The sequence below is a fragment of the Dreissena polymorpha genome, chromosome 4, assembly GCF_020536995.1.
Source record: "Dreissena polymorpha isolate Duluth1 chromosome 4, UMN_Dpol_1.0, whole genome shotgun sequence".
Taxonomy (NCBI): domain Eukaryota; kingdom Metazoa; phylum Mollusca; class Bivalvia; order Myida; family Dreissenidae; genus Dreissena; species Dreissena polymorpha.
The window spans coordinates 123,640,873-123,664,346 of record NC_068358.1 but is presented as its reverse complement, the minus strand read 5'-3'; the positions used below and the strand labels follow the sequence as shown (position 1 = coordinate 123,664,346).

The 23,474-nt window shown below is 37.3% G+C and overlaps 2 protein-coding genes across 12 annotated transcripts in view; one reads left to right on the top strand and one right to left on the bottom strand.

Moving 5' to 3' along the window:
- The window catches only part of LOC127876588 (microsomal glutathione S-transferase 2-like), an 11,816-nt gene extending 5,313 nt beyond the window's left edge, over positions 1–6,503 (top strand). The window contains exons 1-5 of one of the 4 annotated variants that reach the window (XM_052421914.1): positions 2,328–2,581; positions 3,089–3,188; positions 4,256–4,326; positions 5,878–5,959; positions 6,345–6,503. In XM_052421914.1, the coding sequence (XP_052277874.1) occupies positions 2,512–2,581; positions 3,089–3,188; positions 4,256–4,326; positions 5,878–5,959; positions 6,345–6,480 (459 nt within the window). In that variant the 5' untranslated portion in view covers positions 2,328–2,511 and the 3' untranslated portion in view covers positions 6,481–6,503. Of the gene's footprint in view, positions 1–2,327; positions 2,582–2,700; positions 2,818–3,088; positions 3,189–4,255; positions 4,327–5,877; positions 5,960–6,344 lie in introns of those variants that run through there. The other 3 variants (XM_052421915.1, XM_052421916.1, XM_052421913.1) reach the window with 3 other exon arrangements.
- LOC127876586 (MIT domain-containing protein 1-like) lies at positions 25–23,474 on the bottom strand. 8 transcript variants are annotated; one of them, XM_052421910.1, is made up of 9 exons: positions 23,178–23,327; positions 18,711–18,881; positions 17,846–17,947; positions 17,375–17,511; positions 16,868–16,954; positions 14,893–15,011; positions 9,127–9,257; positions 8,042–8,203; positions 25–962 (listed from the first exon to the last, which is right to left on the bottom strand). In XM_052421910.1, the coding sequence occupies exons 2-9, from the start codon at positions 18,850–18,852 to the stop codon at positions 766–768; spliced, it is 1,077 nt and encodes a 358-aa protein (XP_052277870.1). In that variant the 5' UTR covers positions 18,853–18,881; positions 23,178–23,327; the 3' UTR covers positions 25–765. The 8 variants fall into 8 exon arrangements, with proteins under 8 accessions (XP_052277870.1, XP_052277867.1, XP_052277864.1 ...); XM_052421907.1 differs by lacking the exons at positions 25–962; positions 23,178–23,327 and adding exons at positions 6,544–7,465; positions 23,429–23,474; XM_052421904.1 differs by lacking the exon at positions 25–962 and adding an exon at positions 6,544–7,465.

Sequence of the window (23,474 nt, the reverse complement as noted above, 5' to 3'; positions counted from 1 at the left end):
GGTTGTTTTGTCTAACAAAACAAAAACAAAAACTTTACTTTATCAACCAAGTGCAGATACAAAAACAGAGGATAACATTTAAGCATTTCGTCCGTATAATGCATTCAAATATTGGCACGGACAAAAACAATCCAGACACTGACTCGGCGTTCCGATACCGAACTGTGCTCAAAAGACGCACATTTCTCATTGTACAGAGGGAACTACTAGAATCTAACATTACCGAACTTTGCTTGTAATACAAGTAAAAACTGCAAGGTGCTGTATTCAATGCCGAAAATGTTTAAGACGATGCCTGGGAAACCTAAGGATAACGAAGGCTAAAGTTTCAGAATGCACGAGCGCATGTTCGTACAGATTTAAAAAAAAATGCCGTGTGTGTCCTTACTATGATTTTCCACATTACGATTTCTGACACAGTTCAAGAGATTACAATGCACACATGGGCTTGTATACTTACTACAGGGTGCCAGACGATTCGCCCCGACGAAATATGCCAGGTTGAATTGGTGTCTACATATACAAAGCGTGACACAAAAGTCATAAATTATTGCTAAAATGTCGATTCTGTTAACTCAATTCGACATTTAACTTTCACAAAATGGAAATTTCTTTACAAAGGAAGAACACTACCATACAGTCGAGCATAAGTCTTGAAACTTACGCACGTGCCGTTATGCGTGCTCATATAAATTTTAATGAACGTGCAAACCTTAACAAACACAACACAACACATTCAAACACGTCATAGATCGTGATCTATGATTAGCTAGTCTTTCGGCGCGTTGTAACGTTGCCGTTGTACCCGGACTTCCGTTCACTGATGACGACACTGTGGCGCTGGTTGACGTCATGACCGATGTAGAGCCCTAGAAAACAGACAGGCACCGCCAGAAGCAAAGTCAGACCGACCCCCAACAGGACATAGTTCACGGTTCTCCGGTCATGCGTCAGTTGAATGGCTAAAATATTTAGTAAAAATTGAGTTTGGAAGGCATCGGCGACGTGTACCTATGTTATAAAAAACATGATAAGTCTCATAAGAACTTTAAGTGTAAAAAAAAACTTACTTTAAACCTTTTTATTTTGGCTTGATTGTATCGAAAACCTTAGGTCTATCAGAACAATCTCGATCCAACTTTTTTTGGAACCACCGGTACTTTAGCAAAAATACAGGCATTATTCACGTTATTTAAGTTATATTTTACTAGTATGCGAGAAAAACGTACATATGTACACTGTTTATGTTCATTTGAAATCCAACTTCAATTCCCAACAATAAAAAATATTTGTACTGGAACAGCTTGAATCAGAACAGCACGAGACTTTAAAATAAACAAAAGCGCACTGTTCCGTAATGACAGACATGTTTATAAAAAAGATTGAAGGGAGTGTGGTGGATGAAAACAAATGTACTGAACATCTAAAACTGACGGTTGTGTTGCGCAGAAAATACGGTTAGTAAGTTTCCTCGATACAATTTTCAGATTGTACGATAAACTGTCAAAAGATCATTTAATCTACCAACAGGGTACAATGCGAAAGAATAGCAGAGGTTCAGCTGTAGAAGCGGAAAGGCCTTTGTTTGCACAACCTCCGGAAAGACAACTCTGCATAGAAATTGTTGTTTGCGTACTTAGCCCCCCCCCCCCCCCCTTAAAAAACAACAACAAAAAAACAACAGACGAACGTATTAAGCGCAATCTGCTGTTGACAATACCAGATGTGTGTGATTAACAAATAAACCATGGTAATTTATTTTCCAAGTTACAGACTGTGTAATGTAATACAACTGATCAAACTTAACAGACGACCGCAAACTGTCAAAAGTTTGTTTAGCAAAATAAACATTTTTTTAAGACAAAATGTGCAACAAAATAATGAAATCAATTAGAAAATCACTTTCGATCGATAAATAAAGCAACTTACCACGACTCGGAACATTTTTTCGCTGGAAATATGACGATAATAAAACGAAAGTACGGAGTAACTAGTGTAAACAACCGGTAGGTGGCAGTGATATCGAAATATTACGAGTTATAAAAATAGCGCGATACAGTGGGGCCCGCGATACAGTGGGGTGTGAGTATACTGCTCTGGATCTGGATCTGGATCTGGATATGTACGTCGCAGGACCTTTCGGTGTAGGCGCGACGGAAGAGAGGGTGGTTTAGTCCCACTGTAGGACAGTTGACCTGAATATGTCAACTGTGTCCGCGCGAACAACACTTTCTTCAAGATTGTTCCACTCTATTAATGTCTTAGGGAAAAATGAGTTTTTGTATAATTGGGTTTTGCACAAAGTACAACTGCTATCATTCTATACATAGATGGTGACGTCACTACGTTATTGTCAGTAAGACCGGTGTGACACAATGTTACTGCTATTTTATTATGTTTTGTCTGGTACCCTGCCTTAAATAGGTAAACAAAGAACCAGATGAAAATTGCGAATTAAGTTCATCGAACGTTTATATCTTTATCGTATAGTTTATACACAGTTTCTTAATAATGTCGTCTCTAGAATTAAAGGATTTTGTATGGGTGGGTGTAATCGCAGTTGGACATGCATTTCAGTTAGGTAAGTTGCATTGATTAAACCACTGCAAATTGTAAACGCTTGGTTTATAATTTAGAACATCCTTACCTGTTCATGCTCCTCATAAAGGTTATTTATCCGGATGTGTGTTTTATCGTCATTTCTTTTTTATCCTTATCCTAATCTTTCTCACCATCACCAAGGGAAAACCACGGGGAAATCTTCAGAATAAATTAGTTCAGAGTTTACTGAATAGTGTATATAGTGTTTTATTTTCGGTAGCTATTGGTTTTTACGCGGCCTATATATTCGTGCTGTGATGTGATAAGATCATATATATTGGATTTCAGATATGCACTGCTCAATTTGATTTAGGCCTTTTTTCAATTTAATGCTGTTATTTATCTGGTTCTAAGTCAAACGTGATTTTACATAATTCCTAATATATAAGACATGCAGTTCTTTCCTACATTAGAAAACTTCTAAATCGTCTTTATATATTCTTCGTTCGAAATGTTACACCAGTTACACAAGTCCTCTGTTCTACAGGACATGCGGCGACGGAAGTTGCGGTGCTGCGACGGAAGTACAAAATAAACCCGCCCACGATGGACGGACCGCCGGACTTCCTGCGAGCGGTCCGAGCTCAGTGTAGTTCCTTTATCATATCTTTATCCAGCGTTTTTTCATTTCTTTATGCGTACCATCTATAATTGCGAATTCTCACAGTATAATTATTTCCATGCAGCCCCCCCCCCCACCCTCCAAAAAAGTTCGTTCTTAACTTAGCACTTCATTCCCATCCTCGGAATGTGTTCCCACAAATACCAAACATAATGATATTTTCTTGAACTTAATATATCAACAATGTCTAAACACTAAAGTATACTAGCGCTCTAAATGTCCGATAAGAATTGATTGGGAGGATTATTTTATGTCAGACCCTTAAATGTATTGTTTTCTGAAATGTTTTCATACCCTCCCTCCAGTTTTAAAGTAAAGGGGTTTTGTGAAATCACTGTTCAGGTCTGTCCTCCTGCCTTTGTGGCTGGCTATCGGCCTGTCTTAGCGGCGGCAGACACAAACTTGTCCGAAGGCGTTCTCAATTGTCAAAGTACAACAATCACACTTGCAGATATTGTTCCTATCGATAAAATGTTGTGCGTTTGCGATTTTTTTATTATGAGTTAAAAAATACAACCCTATATTTGATATGTCAGAGCGTATAATACTAGTAGTCCTCTCCATATCCATGTTGTTACAGCATGCGCCTGGGATTCACACTGCCCACTTCGTTGTGTTATATAGACGTATAAAGTACAATAACAAAAAATAACCCTAAAAACAAGGTGCGGAGATTTAATATATGGTATGCAACGTATTGTGCTTCTGTACACAAAATGTTTAAATCATGCCCCGAGGGTAAATATGACCCAACCTGTGGGTCAAATTCTTTATGTACACTATACTTGTATATCGAAATAACTATTTTTTTCTGAAACTGAGGTGTATTATTGTGTGTCCTTTATAAATGTTTTGAAACAATGCCGCTGTGGTCCAACTGACCATGACCCTTTGGCATTAATTGTATTCGTATCAGCTAGCTACATATTTTGACATCCGGCGTCAAGGTGTATTCTTACTCACTTTGTGACAAATTCTAGTTGATTTTGTGGAAAGAAATTAGTAAAATAAACTGCATTACTTTTGTTTTAGACAAAACTGCTTAGAGTTCAGCGTTCCGTTTGAAATAGTCCTATGGACGTCGGCTGCATTTTGCCACCAAGGTAAATAGATTGGAAGTTAATGATTTATCAAAGCTTCATTCTATTACGACACGCGATATGGGCGCCATCATTTGTGTTTTGTTAAGACGCCTAAAACGTCGGAACTAATCTCGAATAATGACTGCAATGTCAAGCTATTTATGTTTATGGTTTTGGTGACGTCTTGTGCTTTGGGGGGAAAACCGGAGTACCCGGTATCCGGTGCTAAATCTCACCTGCCCAATTTAGTGGTACCTACCGGTATCTACACTTGCATGTGCCATATGGGAATCGAGCCTGGCCACCTCGGGAAGAATGGATTGAACCAACACCGGCAACATTGTATTAGAAAGCGTTTCTACCATTAGGTATAATAAGACTGTTGTTTGTAAAATTACGGCACATGGTACCTGATACAAAAACTGGTGAGACACCTGAGCACTTCACAGCTGAATAGTCGCCAAGCGGATTCAGTATGTGATATGTATGAATACATATTAATATTTAACTAGAAATGGGGCGACAGAGGCCGACGCGTATCCCCACGCCGCATGTTTTACCCAAGGGCGCCCCAGGGTTGGTAATGGGGCCATGCATAGTTGAGACTTACCGTATTGTCTTAAGAGAAGTTCAGTATCAATAAGAAGTGAATCGGTGTTGAAATGAAGAAGTTATAGTAAAAGGCAATTCTGAGTGGGTGTGGTCTATGTGGGCGGGGCGCCCCAGGGTTTGTAATGGGGCCATGCATAGTTGAGATTGACCGTATTGTCATAAGAGAAGTTCAGTATCAATTTGAAGTAATCGGTGTAGAAATGAAGAAATTATAGTAAAAGGCAATTTTGGGTGGGTGTGGTCTATGTTGGCGGGGCGCCCCAGGGTTGGTAATGGGGCCATGCATAGTTGAGATTGATTGTATTGTCATTAGAGAATTTCAGTATCAATTTTAAGTGAATCGGAGTAGAAATGAAGAAATTATAGTAAAAGGCAATTTTGGGTGAGTGTGGTCTATGTGGGCGGGGCGCCCCAGGGTTGGCAATGGGGCCATACATAGTTGGGATTGACCGTATTGTCATAAGAGAGGTCCAGTATCAATTTGAAGTGAATCGGTTTAGAAATGAAGAAATTATAGTAAAAGGCAATTTTGAGTGGGCGTGGGCTTTGTGGGCGGGGCGCCCCAGGGTTGGTAATGGGGCCATGCATAGTTGAGATTGACCGTATTGTCATAAGAGATGTACATTATCAATTTGAAGTAAATCGGTGTAGAAACAAAGAAATTAATGTAAAATAACAATAAAAAATGAGTGAAAATCTCTGACCCGGCCTCACCCCAACCCCCATAACTTTTGACCCAGGGGTCAGATCAAAATTCCAAATAGTGCAGGGTCGCACATTTGCTCATAGCTACCATGTGTGTAAGTTTCAAGGTTCTAGTGCTTATAGTGTAGGAGGAGATAGTGGCCAGGACGGACGGACAGACATACAGACAGACGCCGGAGATAACCACAATAATAAATAATTATAGCTGATACGTGTACATGTACATATGTTATGATACGTTCAATTGTTTTCTAGCGCCAACTGCAATGTTGGGAATGGTCTATCTGTACGCCAGACAAAGATACATCAAAGGCTACATTGAGGCTGCAGAGAAAAGGTAATCTCGCCTGTCCTGTAATACGACTTCACATAAACCAACCAAATACTAATATAATATTCTATATATCAACATTAGAAAGGCAGATAATTAAGGCTTTCTCCATCAAATCTCTTGCGCGAAATTAAACATGAATATGATGTGTCATTTTCACTAGATGATGTGAACATAGGTGGATTTCCAGGACAGTGAGTCTGTGAGCGATAAAGGGATTTTTACACGGACACTTTTCTATATTTCGCTTCTTCGGTTATATTTTAATTAATAATTGTGTGACAATTGATAACTAAGTGTTTTCGGACATGAATACATTTTGTTATGAAAGTTATAATACTAAATGTTCATCGGATTCGTTTTACAGTTCAACGCTTCGTGTTTTTTTCAGGGTACCTCCATTCTGGTTGAGTATCCGCGCCCTACAGGGCTTGTCAGTGCTCAGTATTACGGGGCTGATCAACGTGGTGCTCCGGGAGTACGCGGGGGTAAACCTTGTTGCCATGGCGAGGGAGCGCATCTTTTGATTTTAATAAATGGTAAAATGAAATACAGTATGTGTGTGCTTGTATTTGTCTAATAAAACAAAAAACAAAAACTACTTTATTAACCAAGTGCAGGTCCAAAAACAGAGGATATTTTTTTAAGCATTTGGTCCTTATAATTCATGCAATTATTGGCACGGACAAAGCAATCCAGACTCTGACTCAGCGTTCCGATATCAAAATGTCCTCAAAAGACGCATATTTCTCATTCTACAGAGGGAACAACTAGAATCTAACAAGACCGAACTTTCCTTGTAATACAAAGTGAAAAATGCAAGGTGCTGTATTCAATGCCGAAAATGTCAATGACAATGCCGTTGAAACATAAGAATAACGAAGGCTTAAGTTTCAGAACACAAGGTCGCATGTTCGTACAGATTAAAAAATGCCGTATGAGCCGTAATTATGATTTTCCACCTTGCGATTTCTGACACAGTTCACGAGATTAGAATGCGCACAGGTGCTTGTATACTTATCTACACTGTATATATATATGCCAGGGTGAATTGGCGTCTACCTAAACAAAGCGTGACACAAACGTCATAAATTATTGCTAAAATGTCGCTTCTGTTCACTCAATTCGACATTTAATTAACTTTCACAAATTGGGAATGTCTTTACAAAGGAAGAACACTACAAAACAGTCGAGCATAAGTCTTGAAACTTACGCACGTGCCGTTATGCGTGCTCGTATGAATTTTACTGAACGTGCAAACCTTAACAAACACAAGACAATCAGACACGTCATAGTTCATGATCTATGATTAGCTAGTCTTTCGGCGCGTTGTCACGTGGCCGTTGCACCCGGACTTCCGTTCACTGATGACGACACTGCGGCGCTGGTTGACGTCATGACCGATGTAGAGCCCTAGGAAACAGACAGGCACCGCCAGAAGCAAGGTCAGACCGACCCCCAACAGGACATAGTTTACGCTGCCCCACGTCCGGTCATGCGTCAGTTGAATGGCTAAAATATGTAGTGAAAATTGAGTTAGGAAGGCATCGGCGACGTGTACCTATGTTATAAAAAACATGATAATTCTCATAAGAACTTTGAGTGTGAAAACTTACTTTAAACCTTTTTATTTTGGTTTGATTGTATCGAAAACCTTGGATCTATCAGAACAATCTCGATCCAACTTTTTTGGAACCACCGGTACTTTAGCAATTATTTCGCGAATACCAACATCCATTTAACAATGACCTGTTATCCAAGGAATGTCAAAAATTTAAATACAGGCATTATTCACGTTATATTTTACTAGTATGCGAGAAAAACGTACATTTGTACACTGTATATGTTCATTTGAAATCCAACTTCAATTCCCAACAATGGAAATATATTTGTACTGGAACAGCTTAAATCAGAACAGCATAAGACTTTAAAAGAAACAAAGCGCACATTTCCGTAATGACAGACATTAGTAGATTAGCACGATACATCTGCTTCAACCCAGGCCGGAAACGGGTTAGTTATGTCGAGTTCAATACTGTAATGTACAGTTTAGTCAGGAAGGAATGAACAAACACAAATATTCCATACGCTTCTTTTCCAGCCAGTACGCCAATATAAATCCCATGTAGTTGTTTTTCTTGAAGTCCGTACTGAACCCTATGTAGGCTTTGTCACGTGACGTGCTGAGAGGCCCTTCCGGCCAAGTGGCGCCACACCATGACGCCAGAGATCGGTGAAACTCCTTGTCGCCTGTGGAAAAAGTGTTTTTTGTTTTTGTTTTTATCATATAAAATATACTATATTTCCAGACTTAAGAATCTGTCCGTCGACAAGTTTCAACATAAACCCAACAGGTTCAAAACGCCAATATAGGTCGAAATTAAATCGTTCGAAAACAATGATAATGAATAATATAATACGTATTTTAAGTTATGTGCAAGGCAAACTTATTTTTCACGAGATTGGAATAAATAAGCCTACAAAAGGCACTATAAAAGCGAAGGGAACATTTACTATAAGTTGTTGGTTAACCGCTTTAATATTTGACGTGATATCGTAAGTACCGGTAACTTATTCTTGTACCGGGAAACAATATAAATGTCCCAAACAGGCGATCTTTCACAATATGCTACTTTGCAAATAACGATCTACGGCTATATAACTCTTGATCTGTTCGCAAATAAGAAATAATATTTAGCACAGAAGAGTTTCATCTATTTGTCTATTTTGTTTCCTTAATGCGCGATACTCGTAACAATTGCAGCAGCTTTGTCCTCACCAGTATACAATCAAATAATAACATGTTTTGATACATATTAGCGCAATTAGATACATATTAGCGCAATTAGAAATGTCTTTGTCTTCGTTGTAATATTGCGTTTGGCAATAACAAGAAATGATCACAATATTTCCATTTTCGCCTGCGCGAATGAAAAATAATCGCTTTCCAAAATATTTTTTCACAGCCTTAACAATTTACCATGTTTTCTTTAGATAAGATATTGGGTAGTCTTTACATTAGATATTATTCTTTTTATATCATTGATATGTTTTTCTTATGTTCATGAGATCCACTTCGATTAAACTAAATACAACAAAATAAATATAACTAGTTATATAACTAATATAGCCATAGTACTGAGCTTTAAGACTTTAGCCAGGACATTACGTACCGTCTCGGATCTCCACGGAGTCGCGCACGCAGGCCAGGGAGTACTCTAGTGACGAGTTAAGCACCTCCATTTGAATGATGACGTCATCGTACCCAGAGGCCGCCTCGATGACCCAGGAGCAAGACAAGCGTCTAGAAAACACGAACCTTAGAACACCATAATGATGATGCCGTTTCTGTTAAACATTTATATAATAATATCTATCAATATCTACGATCACTGTTTAAACATTCGTGGAGTTTTCTTTTAAGAAGAACGTTTTTATTCGATGTGCATGATATCAGAGCAATAATTACTGGTATGCAATGTCTCACTCCATGTAAACAGTGCACGTTCTCATCAGTCACTGAATACTTTGCACAGGAAATATAACTTTCCATCATGGAACAATGATTTGCCTATAATTTAAAATGTATATGTAGTTTTTTTTCGGGGGACTAATTTAAGTCTAGCAGAAACCAACGTCAGATGCATCAGCAAACTGGTACAATTACAATATGGTTTCGCTTAAATTTCGAAAGGTTATATTGGGAACATAATTTGAAAAATAAGACGACATATAAAAGCACACATATTTCGTTATTAATGTTATTTCAGAAAATACTACTAAGTAACATCGTAAGACAATTGTATCAAACTTGCAGTAATGATAACTATCTAACATATCATTATGCTGAACCCAATGGCATGCAGCTGCAAAGAAATGCAAAAAAAACGTACGTGTTTTCTCATAAACTAACCAAATATATGTTGGATAAGTAGCAACAATACAGTGATACAACATTTATAACTTCAAATATATGTTGGATAAGTAGCAACAATACAGTGATACAACATTTATAACTTCCTTTGATTAAGTAATACCTTTATACCAGCAATGACTGTTCATTAAGTATATGCCTTTCAGTTGGTTAACTGAATGTGACCCATTTACCGTGTTCACAAAACTGTTTGTGATCAATTATAAATGTTTGTGTTTCATGATAAAGATGAGCTTGAGCCCAATAAGAATAATGTAGAATTTTCATTAAAATTTTGAAACAATACACGAGTACAAAGAACTTGAAATGAGACTTCGCTGTATATAACATGTTGCACATATTTTATTTTTCAACCAGTCCCTAAACAAATCATTCTATTTTCCCTCAAACTATGTAATTTTGAGAAAAATGCTATCGCTCACCGTTGAACGATAAAATCAAAATAAAATAAGGCTAATCTTGATCACGCAGTTAATATTTTTGTGAAAACGGGGCCAATTCTTAAATAATGCCATACTCTTCAAAGACGCCATAGTTGCCTGGGTAATTGGGTGACGTTAGGTATTTCGTGGTCTGGTAGGCTGTCAATGACGTCGTCTCCGGTGGGCAGCCGGGAACTATTACAAATTGCATAATGAACGAGTATGAGGAGAATGTTTTAACGTTTTGAAACGTACTTACTTGTTAAGCTTAAATTCAACATTTATTTACTGATAAAATCTCTAAACTGGTCGATCGCGCTTTTAAGTTTATGGAACATTGTTGAAATACATTAATCTATATGAAGACTTACTACATAAACAAAACCTGACGAATGCAAGTATCAAACAAGCCCAGTAGGTCCAAAACATTATTATTTATGGTCTATTGGAAGTTGACGATGTTGTCGTTTCTTCGATCGTTCCAAGGTATACGACAATTCTGATGTAGCACAGTTGGAAGCCGCGCTATCAGTCCTTTATATACACTGTATTTTTTTAGTTTGTGTGCTCTGATATTAAGTACGAGATCCAAATGTCACATTACCCGGTAAATAATTAAAACACATTCCATTGTTCTTCAATGTCTCACTTTTTATTTTTCACTTATCAAACAAGTAAATAATGATGACTTAACAAAAAAATTCACTGTTAACTTTCCATGAATCAATCACTACAAAACGACAATGAGGCTAAATAAATAATTGCTGACAATATTTAAACATCATTTGTTTGCATTCTGTTTTTCACGTAATACTTTCCGCATCCATTCGTCGCCGTTGACGGTATAATAGTTTATGGTGTACAAAAAAAGAAAAATACTCTTTGCATGCCCCACGCGTCCGAAAAGACAGGGCTAATAGAGATCGGCGGTAAATCACATACGTTTACCTGACCGTATTGACATAAGAATAGAGATTAAACTCACCCCTTCTTCATAAGTTGTTTGTGCACGCGTTCTAAAGAAACACTAGTTCCCAAAGGTTGATAAGGTCTCAAGATAAAAACTTATGACATCATAATTTATCCGATACGTTCGCAGTTGTCCATTATAGTCGAACGGCAGATCAAAGTGAATGCAAATTGTCCCATTAGCCATTGTCAGTGTAAATGATTTAGTAATATCGATTTGAGTCCAACAAAGTGATGAGTAAGACGTCTGATTTAAGTTAATTTACGTATACAGATTTCGAGTGATTATAAGCGTGCATGTATGATGTCAAGTTCTTTAGAAATTGTTACATCGCGCAAGTTTAACGTCGGTCCCATGCACATTTTTTAGTAATGATTGTATATACGTCATCATGTAAGAGTGTACGGTTGGTGAACCTGAATCCTAAAAGAACGTCAAAGAAAAAAGTTGTATGTCTGTAAATGTTTTTAAGCCTTACTTCGTCTCAAGAGTTCAGTATCGATAGAGAACGAGTGCCGTAGTCCATCCTATTGTTAGCGCAATATAAATTTCATGATGCCTCATCAAACGTGTCTGTAACAAAGAACACGCTCAAATTCTTTTACACTTATACTGAATGTTTGTACAGTTTACAGACATAAACGGCTTTCATGATGTTATTTTATCATCGATTACAAGACATGAGATAAATATCGGGTACAACGTAAATATGGTTTAAACATGCGTTAGTTCGTATGATATCATTACAGTTAGTATGAAAATTAACTGACTTAGGTGGTCACAGGAAAATACATGTACATATTTTATTTAAAAAAACAACATTTTATACAAGTGTTTACAAGCTCAATTAAGGTATATACTCGTATAAAACATAAATATTAACATTGTCAGCAATTTGTTAGGCTGCCATAAATATCAAGTATCCGCTACCCCAAAAGATGTGTTGACGTGTTTCTGGTGAAATATATCCACTGTGGTCTCATGGCACTTTCGAAGGTCAAAATCACAGAAGCCGATCACAAACTTCCCGTCCGTAGCCTTGTACATATCCAGGCCTCGACCGATCTTGATGATCCACCCGTTGTTGAATCTGAATGCATACGTTTCAAAACGGTCAAAAGTGAAAAAATACATTTGTAAAACGGGCAAACGTAAGGACATACATGTATAAAACGGTCAAACGTAAGGACAAACATTTATAAAACGGTCAAACGTAAGGACAAACGTTTGTAAAACAGTCAAACGTAAGGACATACATGTATTAAACGGTCGAACATAAGGACAAACATTTATAAAACGGTCAAACATTAGGACAAACATTTATAAAACGGTCAAACGTTAGGACATACATTTATAAAACGGTCAAAAGTGAGGACATACATTTATAAAACGATCAAAAGGGAAGACAAACATTTATAAAACTGTAAAAAGTAAAGAAATTTTCAAACCGAAAAAGTGAAGGCATACATTTATAAAACGGTCAAAAGTGAAAACATACATTTATAAAATGGTTTAAATATAATACCAGACAGTGGGACATGGTCATGTAAACGTTTTCATATGGTAAATAAATCATATGTCTAAAAAACTAAATGAAAACATGTTAACGTAACAGCTTCCTACAGGAATACATGCATATTGTTTTCACAATTGTTGTTTGAAGGAATACGCATTTTCCATTGTTCCACCGTATATACACCGTAATTACCACGTTATAAACCTTCTGAAAATAGCCTATCACAATTTTATTTATATGTGTTAATAAATATTGATGAGTTCCGTATTGACCTGTGTACAAAGACCTATCAATTTACATTGATAGGTCTTTGCTGTGTATTACACGAATCCATAAATGCTCTATGAATGATTAATACAATTAGTACTTTCATTTGACCAGATAACAGCAAACACGACAATCGCAAAAAAAACGCACCTTATTAACTTTGAATACCCTATTGTTACACCGGTGGAATACCACAGCTGGTTTAGAGACGGAGCCAATAATAGTCTGATTATAGAGACGGTCAAGAAACAGAGCGAACTTCAGCTAACGTCAGGTACGAAGATGCAACAACTGCAAATCAGAGATCAGTCTACAAACTGTTCATTCACAGATTGTTGCACAAAACCATACGTTTATCTGAACCAACATGTCAAACAAGAATGAGCATGTATCGAATTAGAAGTATTACTCTCACGAAATGTATGACATAACATTTAATTCAGTTTCAATTATTCAGAGCTTGTCCTTAAATTCAATGGATTGTTTTTTCTTCCATGCATGCACATGCAATACGTTGATAGAAGGTCATCAGAGTTTCATTGAATTACATATTGTTAAGGGCTATTCAAAAAGCTAAAGAATTGGTGGTGTTCACAGTCTCGACAAACCGATTTAAACTTAAACTTGAACTGTCCATTTTAATAACTCTGAAACAGTATACGCTTTCGGGGAGATTGTCTTAAATACAGACATGTCACTTTGTACACATCTCAAAATTATTACACGGGTCTGTTGATTCCTGACAATGTAATGTCATGGACAGTAAATGTAATGACGAGTTTCATGTCATGTGAGGTCAATTTCTGAAAATGTAATATTTTGGAAAGTTCCTTCCTGACCATGTTATGTCATGGGAGGTTAATATAGGTCACCTGGTAATTCCTGACAATGTAATGTCACGGGGACTTAATTCCAGACCATGATATTTATAGAAAGTTAAATATTGACATTTAAATGTCATGGGCATTTGATTGCAGACAGTGTAATTTCAAATATGGAAATATTATTAATTTTTGAAAACGATGTGTTCTGGGAGTTTAAGAACTTAAAACGAAATGTACTAGAAAGTAACACCTCAATTTCGTCCCCATAATGCAATATCGTTGCTGGTTTAAATTCAACAAAAAGATGTCATTGGAGGTAAATACCCATCAAAACCATATGGAAGGTTAATGTTATGGTACGAATGAAGATATGTACATGGAAATTTATCACATCCTGGAAAGTTACTTCCATGTCTATATTGTGTTTTATTCAGGTGAATTCCTGATACAAAGACATATCATGATAGGCACAAACATACAAAAGCCATGTAAGATGACTATCAGGTAAAGGTAAATCTCAATATCATGCATGTTTACTATTAAATCCTCAATCTTGGAAAAATGGGCTCAATGCATGTGCATAAGTTGTTGTCCAAGATCAGGCAGTTCAGTCTGCACAGGCTAATCAGGGAAAACACATTTTGCCTATGCAGGATTTTTCTTAAGAGGACACTTTCTTTAACCCTTTGCATGCTGGGAAATTTGTCATCTGCTAAAATGTCGTCTGCTGAATTTCTAAAATTAGCATTTTCTTCGATTTTTTTCAAAGAATACTATCAGAATAGCAAACAGTTTGGATCCTGATGAGACGCCACGTTCTGTGGCGTCTCATCTGGATCCAAACTGTTTGCAAAGGCCTTAGAAGTTCGGTTCCGGCACTGAAAGGGTTAAATGAAATTTCCATAAAAGTGGAAAGTGTCGTCCCTGGTTAGCCTTCGCTGACTGGGCCGACACTTTAAGCACATGCATTAAGCCCAGTTTTCCCACCAAGTGTTTCACTGAGTACCTGATCTCCCGGTCATGCAGTGTGTTGGAGTACTGCCACTCCAGGGAGATGTTATAGCTGGTCAGGCTGGTGGCCAGATCCCGCAGCTTCCCTTCCTGGTTCGATCTCTGGTCTGGCCGCTATAACAGAACACAGTAGTGAGCAACCAGAACAATAAATAAGCATATACAGTAGTGAGAAAACTGAACAAGAGCACTGAATAAAGGGTGCCAATGCTCGGCTGTGGGTGCAGTTTTGAATAAATGAAAGTTTTTCAGATTTTTTTTAGAGGTCACAGTGACCTTGACCTTTGACCTAGTGACCCCAAAATGTGTGTGGCGTATAGAACTCATCAAGGTGCTTCTACCTATGAAGTTTCCAAGTTGTAGGTGGAAGCACTTTGATTTTAGAGCCAATGTATAATTTTAGCACGACGCGGATTTCGGACGGCTGACGACGAGCTGGCTATGACAATACCTTGGGTTTTCTCTGAAAACAGCCGAGCTAAAAATGGTATATGTGTCTTAAGATTTCACAAATGTATTTACTGTTCCCCAATAAATGTAAGAAGTGTTTAAAATCTTAGCCATAAACTTTGTGACTTAGTCTTTTTTGTTCTAAGAAAATGACTTGATTTCTAGCCCCAAAAGCAATATTTCATTTAACAAGAGGACCAAAGATCCACAGGCGCTCACTTCAGTCCCCAAGGAACAGAGCAGATATTTTTTAAAGTTTTCGCAATAGAAACTGGGTACCATATTTTAAACAAACCACTATAATTTTTGAACTTACCTCAGATATATACAAAATTGTTGAATGTTCTGAAAAAGTTTCAGAATGAGAGGGTCAAAAATGTGACTTCTAGAGTGCTCAAATGGTTAAAGTAAAAGTTAAACTGCCATGCTTCAAGGCTACCATGATTTTCTTTGGACAGGAACATTATCTCACTCGTCAATGGAAATGATCGCAGTGGTGTAGTGGATATGGTGTCTGCCTAGCAATCAGGAGGTTACAGGTTCGATCCCCACTGTGAGAGCGTTCTTTAGATTTCACCCATAGACACCAAGTACTAGTTCTAGTCCCAGGAAATGGACACGAGAATGTTTCATATAAGCCTTAGGCTTTCTATGCAATCAAGCTACTATAAATAGGTTAAAATTAAAGGAAATGATTGGAGCAAGTTTCATGAAGATTGCACAAACAAATGTGACATCTACAATGTTCACCAGCTTTTTCCTTAATTTGACTAAGTCAACTAGTTTTTGCCCGAATATGACCCAGTTTCAAACTCATCTAAGATATAAATGGGATGAATGTTCTTAAGTTTCATAAAGATACTGATAGCGCAATAAATATGGATTCTAGAGTGCTCGCAAGCTTTTTTCTTTAATTTGACCATGTGACCTTCATTTTTACTTCACGCTACCAAGTTTTAAACTCCGTTGAAATATAATTGGCATGAATTTTCTGACCATGTTTCAAAAATATTTGAAAATATATGTGGCGCCTTGAGTGTTAACAAGACTCGCACAGACTTGAAACACCTGGAGGAAACTTGTCCGCAGCCAAAAACATTACCATAGGTAATGATGAGATGAGTGTTCAAAGGTATTCTATTTGATCTAGCTGTTGACCTTAAGTGAACCAGTATTTAAATTGGCAAATATTTTAATGGGACAAATGTTCTTACCCCGTTTCATGAAGATTTGGCAATAAATTTGACCTCTTTAATGTTGACGAACTTATTCCTTAATTTTAACCAGAGTTGTTTTTTTTGCCAAACTTAACCTAGTTTCAAACTCAGCAAAGATATTGCGAAAAATGTTGTAACCAATTTTCATGAAGATTTTGCAATAATGCGGCATCTTGAGTGCTCACAAGGCAGATGTTGAACAATGCGCAACAGATGATGAATGATGGACAAAGAGCACAAAAGCTCACCTAAGCATTTTGTATTTTGTAGGTGAGCTAAAAAGTAAATATTCTATAGTCTTACCTCATCTTGACCAGTGATCAACTTGATGCTTCTTACTTTTGCCTCAGACTTCACTACCATTTCACAGAATCTCAGAAAATTGTAGAGCTGTTTAAGAAAATAGTACAACTGTAAAAGATTACAATACTGGTAGTGAACACCCATTAATGTTTAAAAACTGAATTAAAATATTGGGTAACTGCATCTTCATTATCTATAACATGAAAATGATAAGCACAAGCCCTGAGGGCGCTATATACAAGGTTTTTTCCAGAGTATTTTATGTATAAAGACCATAAATATTACACAAAACATAGAATGCTTATGGAATGGTTTAATAATTCAAGGAGATTGAAGTTTTCTGCTAAAGCACATTTGAAAAAGCAAAAGAAACATAGCAAAATCAATGAAGTTGTTTATAGATTATCTAAAATTCACTAACTCGATTCGGACAATAAGACATGTTTAGGATGCATAAATAAATAAAAAATGTATCATGGCTGGTCAAAAAAAGCAAAAATTTTTTACCTGATGAGTGGACCTTATGTATGGATCTTCCACAATGACTTCTGTCAGTGTTGCATCTAAAAACTGTCCAAATAACCGACTATAGCTGTGCCCAGTAGAATCATTCTCAATGTGTATCTGCTCATGATATTTCCCCGCTAAAACATACACAGTTCTTGTACAGTATTATCGATTTCCACTGAGTGCACATTTTGGGACCAGGCATGATGTACTTGATAAGCATAGTATTAAGTAACAAAATATTACATACATGCTGCAATAGCAGATTTAATTTCACAATCAAGACATTAAAAAAAGAAGTTTGGCTTGGCAAAGCCCAAATTCTTATATGCAATTTATGTTAAAGACAAATAAAAAGTTACAAGCTGACCAGTAGTAATCTGAATATCGTAGTGTGCCAAAATTTACAATTGGAGGATTCACCAGTTTATGAAAATTTCAATCACAAACAGTTTTAATGGAAAACCTCACCTTGCTTTTCTGCCTCGACAAGTTTCTTGAGTTCTTCAGCTCTAGCCATGTAGGTCTTCACTTTCTCCCTTAATTTCTCTTTGCTATCTCCTGCAGGTGTATCTGTTGTAGTCAAGGCAAATAATTGATGAAAATCAATTGAGTAGATGAAATGATATAATGACAAGCCTACATAGAGCCTTTAATCAAATGTAATTTACTGACTTCATATTGTCATCTATTTTTTTTTTAATTTTTACTTGAATAGTAGTGACTAGGAAGCAGCAGGCATATATAATGTAAAAACATTTCCTTTAAAGTCTCTATAACACTCAAAATCAAGGAGAATTTCGTAAAGTATTTCGTAAAATAAAGTTAACACCTAAACAATCAGTGTTCCTTATAGCAATAGCCACAATTTCAACGCTAGATGTGGTATGATTTCATAGATTTTTGTAGATACAAAATGCTCGTTTTTATTTATTTGTGACACAATTAATTCCATTTTAATTTCCCTCAAATATATCTATTCATACGACACACAAACACTAAAATGGTAACATAGTGTTCATGTGTTGTATGAAAAGATATTGTTGCGGGAAATTAAAATGGAATTAAATATGCAAAACAATAATAAAAATGAGCATTATGTATCTACAAACATCTATTTTACCAGACCACATCTGGCGTTTAAATTTTGGCAATTACCATAAGGAACACTGATGTTTAATTGTTTAACTTTATTTACGTAATATTGTACGAAATTGTTGTTGATTTTGAGCGTTATAGGGACTTTAAATAAATCTATTTTAAAGTGAGATGTGAAGCTCCATTATGCACCTGTGAATGCATTAACCTCCACACCCTTAAATATATCAAAGGCTACTTTTCATGACATCCATGAGCAACTGCAGGCCCTCCTGGTAGCAGACGACTGCTTCGTCCATTCGGGCCTTGGTGTCCAGCTCCACTGCCCTGGTCAGTACTGATGTGGCTGCAGTCAGCATGCCGCCTACCATTCCAGACATAGTGAAGACGCAGGCAAAACCTTGAAACCCTATATTAATAATAAACTAGTTTATAGGCAGCGCCCTCACACTACTTTGGGGGAAGGGGTCTGCAGCCCTTAGGAGGGGGAATTTTCGCAGCGTTTCCCTTTTTGGGGGATTTTTTTACTTACTCTCTCATTATTACATTTGTACATGTTTGCACTATATTCATTGCATTTTTCATACTTTAGTATGTTTGCAAAGATTAAATTGAAATAGAATTGAGATATAATAATCATGAGACACATCTTTCTATTAAAAAAATAAAATAATTTCCCCCCCAAAGGGGAAAAAAGTATACTTTCCAGGTGGGGGACTGCCGCCGAATTTCGGCGGCAGATTTAATAGATTGAGGGCCCTGATAGCTCATACGTAATCAGGTTATATGGAAAATTATTTTTAGGACCAATCTTTCCTTTGACTGATTAGCACAATCACTTTCTCTCATCGTATAGCCCCTCCTCATCGTATCGTCACATAATTAAAATCAATAAGAATCAAGGCTCGCGTTTATCCGAAGTTGTCCGAATATCGAATATGGTTCGTTTATTGCAAGCAGACGTATTTTGCCTTTCAAAATTGAAATCATGCGTAAAAAAACAGGTATAACACATTTAATCGTATTAAAAACACTGGAGTTTCAAAAAATATTTCGCAATTATCACTCTAAAATGTTTTAATTCCCAATATTTACTGTCTACTTCTGCGAATCTTTTTGCATCCTAGGCTAACCTTGACATTGCCTGTTCACCGCATGCAGATGCTTTATGTATACGATAGTTCAGTAGCTGTAATCTACCGCTTCAAATACACCACATTCACGTCCAAAAATTAACGCGCAAATTGTCTGTGTCATTTTACTCTCATTTATTATGACGTGACCATAAATCAAAAATAAATAAATTGTTTGTGTGCATGAGTAGGGTTAGTGACTAAACTTTTGTGAGTTAGGGAGTGACTGGGCGATTGAGTGAGTGTCTGGGCGAGTGAGTGAGTGACTGGGCGAGTGAGTGAGTGACTGGGCGATTGAGTGAGTGACTGGGCGAGTGAGTGAGTGAATAGGCGAGTGAGTGAGTGACTGGGCGAGTGAGTGAGTGACTGGGCGATTGAGTGAGTGACTGAGCGAGTGAGTGAGTGACTAGGCGAGTGAGTGAGTGAATACAAAATACACATTTTAAAGATAAAATTTTCCTTTCAGGAAAAGCCCAATAGGTTTTTAATAAATAAAATAAAGAGGCGTCAATATGATATCGAGTCGTTGAACTTCGCGTATTAAGCAGTCCACGAGAAAGGCGTTAAAGTAAAAACGGCAGCCAAAATGTTTGGTGTTCCCCGTACAACGCTTAGAGATAGGGTGTCTGGCCATGTGAATCACGATAAAATGGTAGTTGGCGGGGCCCCTATTTTGAGTCTCGATGAGGAGCAGGTACTTGTTGATTACGTGGAAACACTAGCGCAGCTTGGGTACGGACTCACCAATGAGAGGCTAAAAACATTGGCAGGCGACCTGGTCTTCTCGTTTGGAAGAAAAAAGAACAACAAACCATTGAGCAACAATTGGCTCTACGGATTTCTTCACAGATGGGAACACCAAATCGCTTCGCTTTCAGCTAAGAGGCTGGAGAGTACACGGGCCAAGTCAGCAACGCCGCAAGCTGTTGACATCTACTTTAAAAATCTACTCAACACATTGACAACGTACAATCTCCTAGACAAACCACACTTAATCTTCAATATGGACGAAACCGGCATAACCCCAGAACACAGACCTCCAAACATTATTGCTCCCGTTGGTGTCAAAGCACAGACCATAACTTCACCACGTTCCTCCACAACGACCACAATTGGATGCGCAAATGCCATTGGAAATGCACTCCCGCCGTTCTTCATATTAAAGGGGAAGCGATTCGATCCTGCATTAATGAGCGGCGCACCAGCGGGAGCATACTGCACAATGTCCGAATCCGGCTGGATAAATGGAACAATATTTAAGGAATTTCTCCAAAACCACTTTCTTCCACACGTCGGCAACATGAACGCCAATCCCAATCAACATGTATTGTTGATTTACGACGGACATGCTTCACATGTTTCGATAGACACCATTGAATGGGCCAAGAGCCATAACGTAGTTCTGTTTGTGCTACCTGCTCATACCTCCCATCTTCTCCAGCCGTTGGATGTAGGCGTTTTTGGACCCTACAAAACGTACTACAATGCGGAATGCGCATCGTTTTTGACAAAAAACATGGGGCAGCAAATTACTAGGTATGAACTTTGCGCACTAGCTAGTAAAGCCTACCTAAAGTCAATGACACCCGCAAACATACAGTCGGCTTTCCGAAAGTCGGGCATTTTCCCCTATGCAAATGATGTTGTGCCAAAACAAAAACTATTCCCTTGTGAAAGCTTTCGCGAAAAGGACCCAATCGGAAAAGTGAAGGCTTTAAAAGGCAGAGAAGAAGCAGTGAAGCTGTTCATGGAACAACACATCAAAACATCGCAGGACCTTTGTTCTATCAACAAAGCATGTCCGATGTGTAAATGTTCATGTCGCATGAAGAAAGATGAACAAAAGGATGGGACAGTGAAGAAGCCGTCATCTGGTGGAAAAGAAATAACAAATGACGTGTTTCATTCGGAACTTAAACAATATCAACAACATCGGGTCAACAAATTGAAAAAAAAAAATGAAAGCCAAGACACCTTGAATGCCATACAAACTCGTGAAATTCAGGGGCCATCAACAAGTGGGATAAATCCCATTCGAAATGAATTTCATGATCTGACTGACTCAGATGAAGAATTGGACGATGACATTCCGTGCTGTATGTGCAACCAGATCACACCGCCTACACTACGCAATCAACCTTGTCTGAAGATTGTAAATTGGGCCCAGTGCGACAAGTGCGATGGTTGGGTGCATCTTGCATTCTGTACTTCAGTTCACGTCGTGAGGCGGAATATTCAATTCTTTTGTCCAAAATGTCAAGACGATTTGTGAAATTAACCTTTACCGTTGGAAAACATTGACTTAAATAGTTAATTGTTGGTTTAATTGTTCATTTGTTATTGGTTACAATTGTGTATTGAATTGCGTATTTTATGTTTGAATACGCTTTCTGTTACAAATTGATTATATATACTTAAAAAAAACTACTTGATATCCTAAACCGAGTTACTTCTTTTAACTTTTTCGTTGCCCCTGTTACGTTCAGAAGTTGTACTTCACTTTGCGAACTGAATTGTAGCATGAACTCTTGCCCTTTCCAATAATAAATAGCAACCAATCACGAGTGGCAATACAATGAGACAGCACTCGAATGACATGGAGCAGCAGAGGGAGGTAAGTCCGGTTAATGTAAACCGATACCGTTTATATTTATGTTTGGTCTTTCACCTCATATTGACAGCTTACATGATAATCAACAAAACAAATACAAAATCAATGTATTAATTTTAAACCCGCTAAACCCGTTATGAGTAATAAGAGGGTCGATACAACGAATGAACATGCACAATATGTTAAATAAATTCCTAGGTTCTTACTGAATATGTTGAGAATAGCAGTACATAAATTTACAGAAATTTGGGTCTTATTCAGACATGAGTTTTTATATTGCATCTAATAATTCTCATATCACTGTTTTACCTAGCAAAGGAGTGACAGGTATATAGGGAATTAAGACTGAGGACATGCAGGAATGTATTTTCCGAATTATTAAGGTCCTAGAAAAAAGGTGTTATTCTGATCTCCATGAGTTTGAAAAAAATGATTGCTGACCCATGATATAAACCAATGAAAGCCTCCTCTATTCAAATAGTATGGTTTAATTTTGAATGTAATTTTGATAGGGTTTTAAATCAGTCCGCTTTGTTTGTTTGTCTTGACACCCTAAAGTAAGTCTTTAAAATAAATCTTGCCAATTGCAAGTTTTTTGGTCAGAATGTCAATCCTAGTAATAAAACCCCAATGCGAGCTATATGACAGAAACATTACATCTTTAAGTGAATGGTTGAAGACAAAGATGGTTCGGTTAAGCCCTAGTTCTTCTTAAATGCTCTGAGCTTTTATAAGTACATATGTACAGCGACCCGGAGGTTCAATAGCAGGGAGTTGTATTATTGCAACTAGGTTAAGCCCTATACTATAGACAAGTGGGGCATTAACTTAGTAACTTCACTTCTACAAAAAATGTCCAGATCTACAAATTACAATGCAGTAAACGTGCAGCTTATACACTCACAACCAAAGGGAGAATTTTTGTTAGTGCATAAATCGCAGTAACAGCTACAGAACGTACTTATCTAATGTCGCACAAAAAAGGTTATTGACATCGTTATCTTTCAAAATTGGCCGACTTATTTCAATGTCCTGATTGCATCTAAGGGAAGTAACTGGTTTATTGTATTGACTTTGATTCCAATTGTTGGCAAAACTATTAATATTGTGTTTGAAATTATAATATACCGGTAAGCTCCGAAATATTCAATTAAATATATGCCTTATAAGGCTTATTATGTCTATGGCATTGTAAAAAAATATAACGTACACCTTTTGCTGAGGTGTGCCCTATACACTTTGTTCCATTATTTTTTCT

What these genes read in the sequence shown, in the direction of transcription:
- LOC127876586 (XM_052421907.1), bottom strand. Translation starts at nt 18,852, where the DNA reads ATGTCTGGAATGGTAGGCGGCATGCTGACTGCAGCCACATCAGTACTG. An exon ending in GCTCATGGATGTCATGAAAA is followed by an intron (nt 17,948 to 18,710) that starts GTAGCCTTTGAT and finishes TGACTACAACAG; the next exon opens with ATACACCTGCAGGAGATAGC. An exon ending in TGATCACTGGTCAAGATGAG is followed by an intron (nt 15,012 to 16,867) that starts GTAAGACTATAG and finishes GTTCTGTTATAG; the next exon opens with CGGCCAGACCAGAGATCGAA.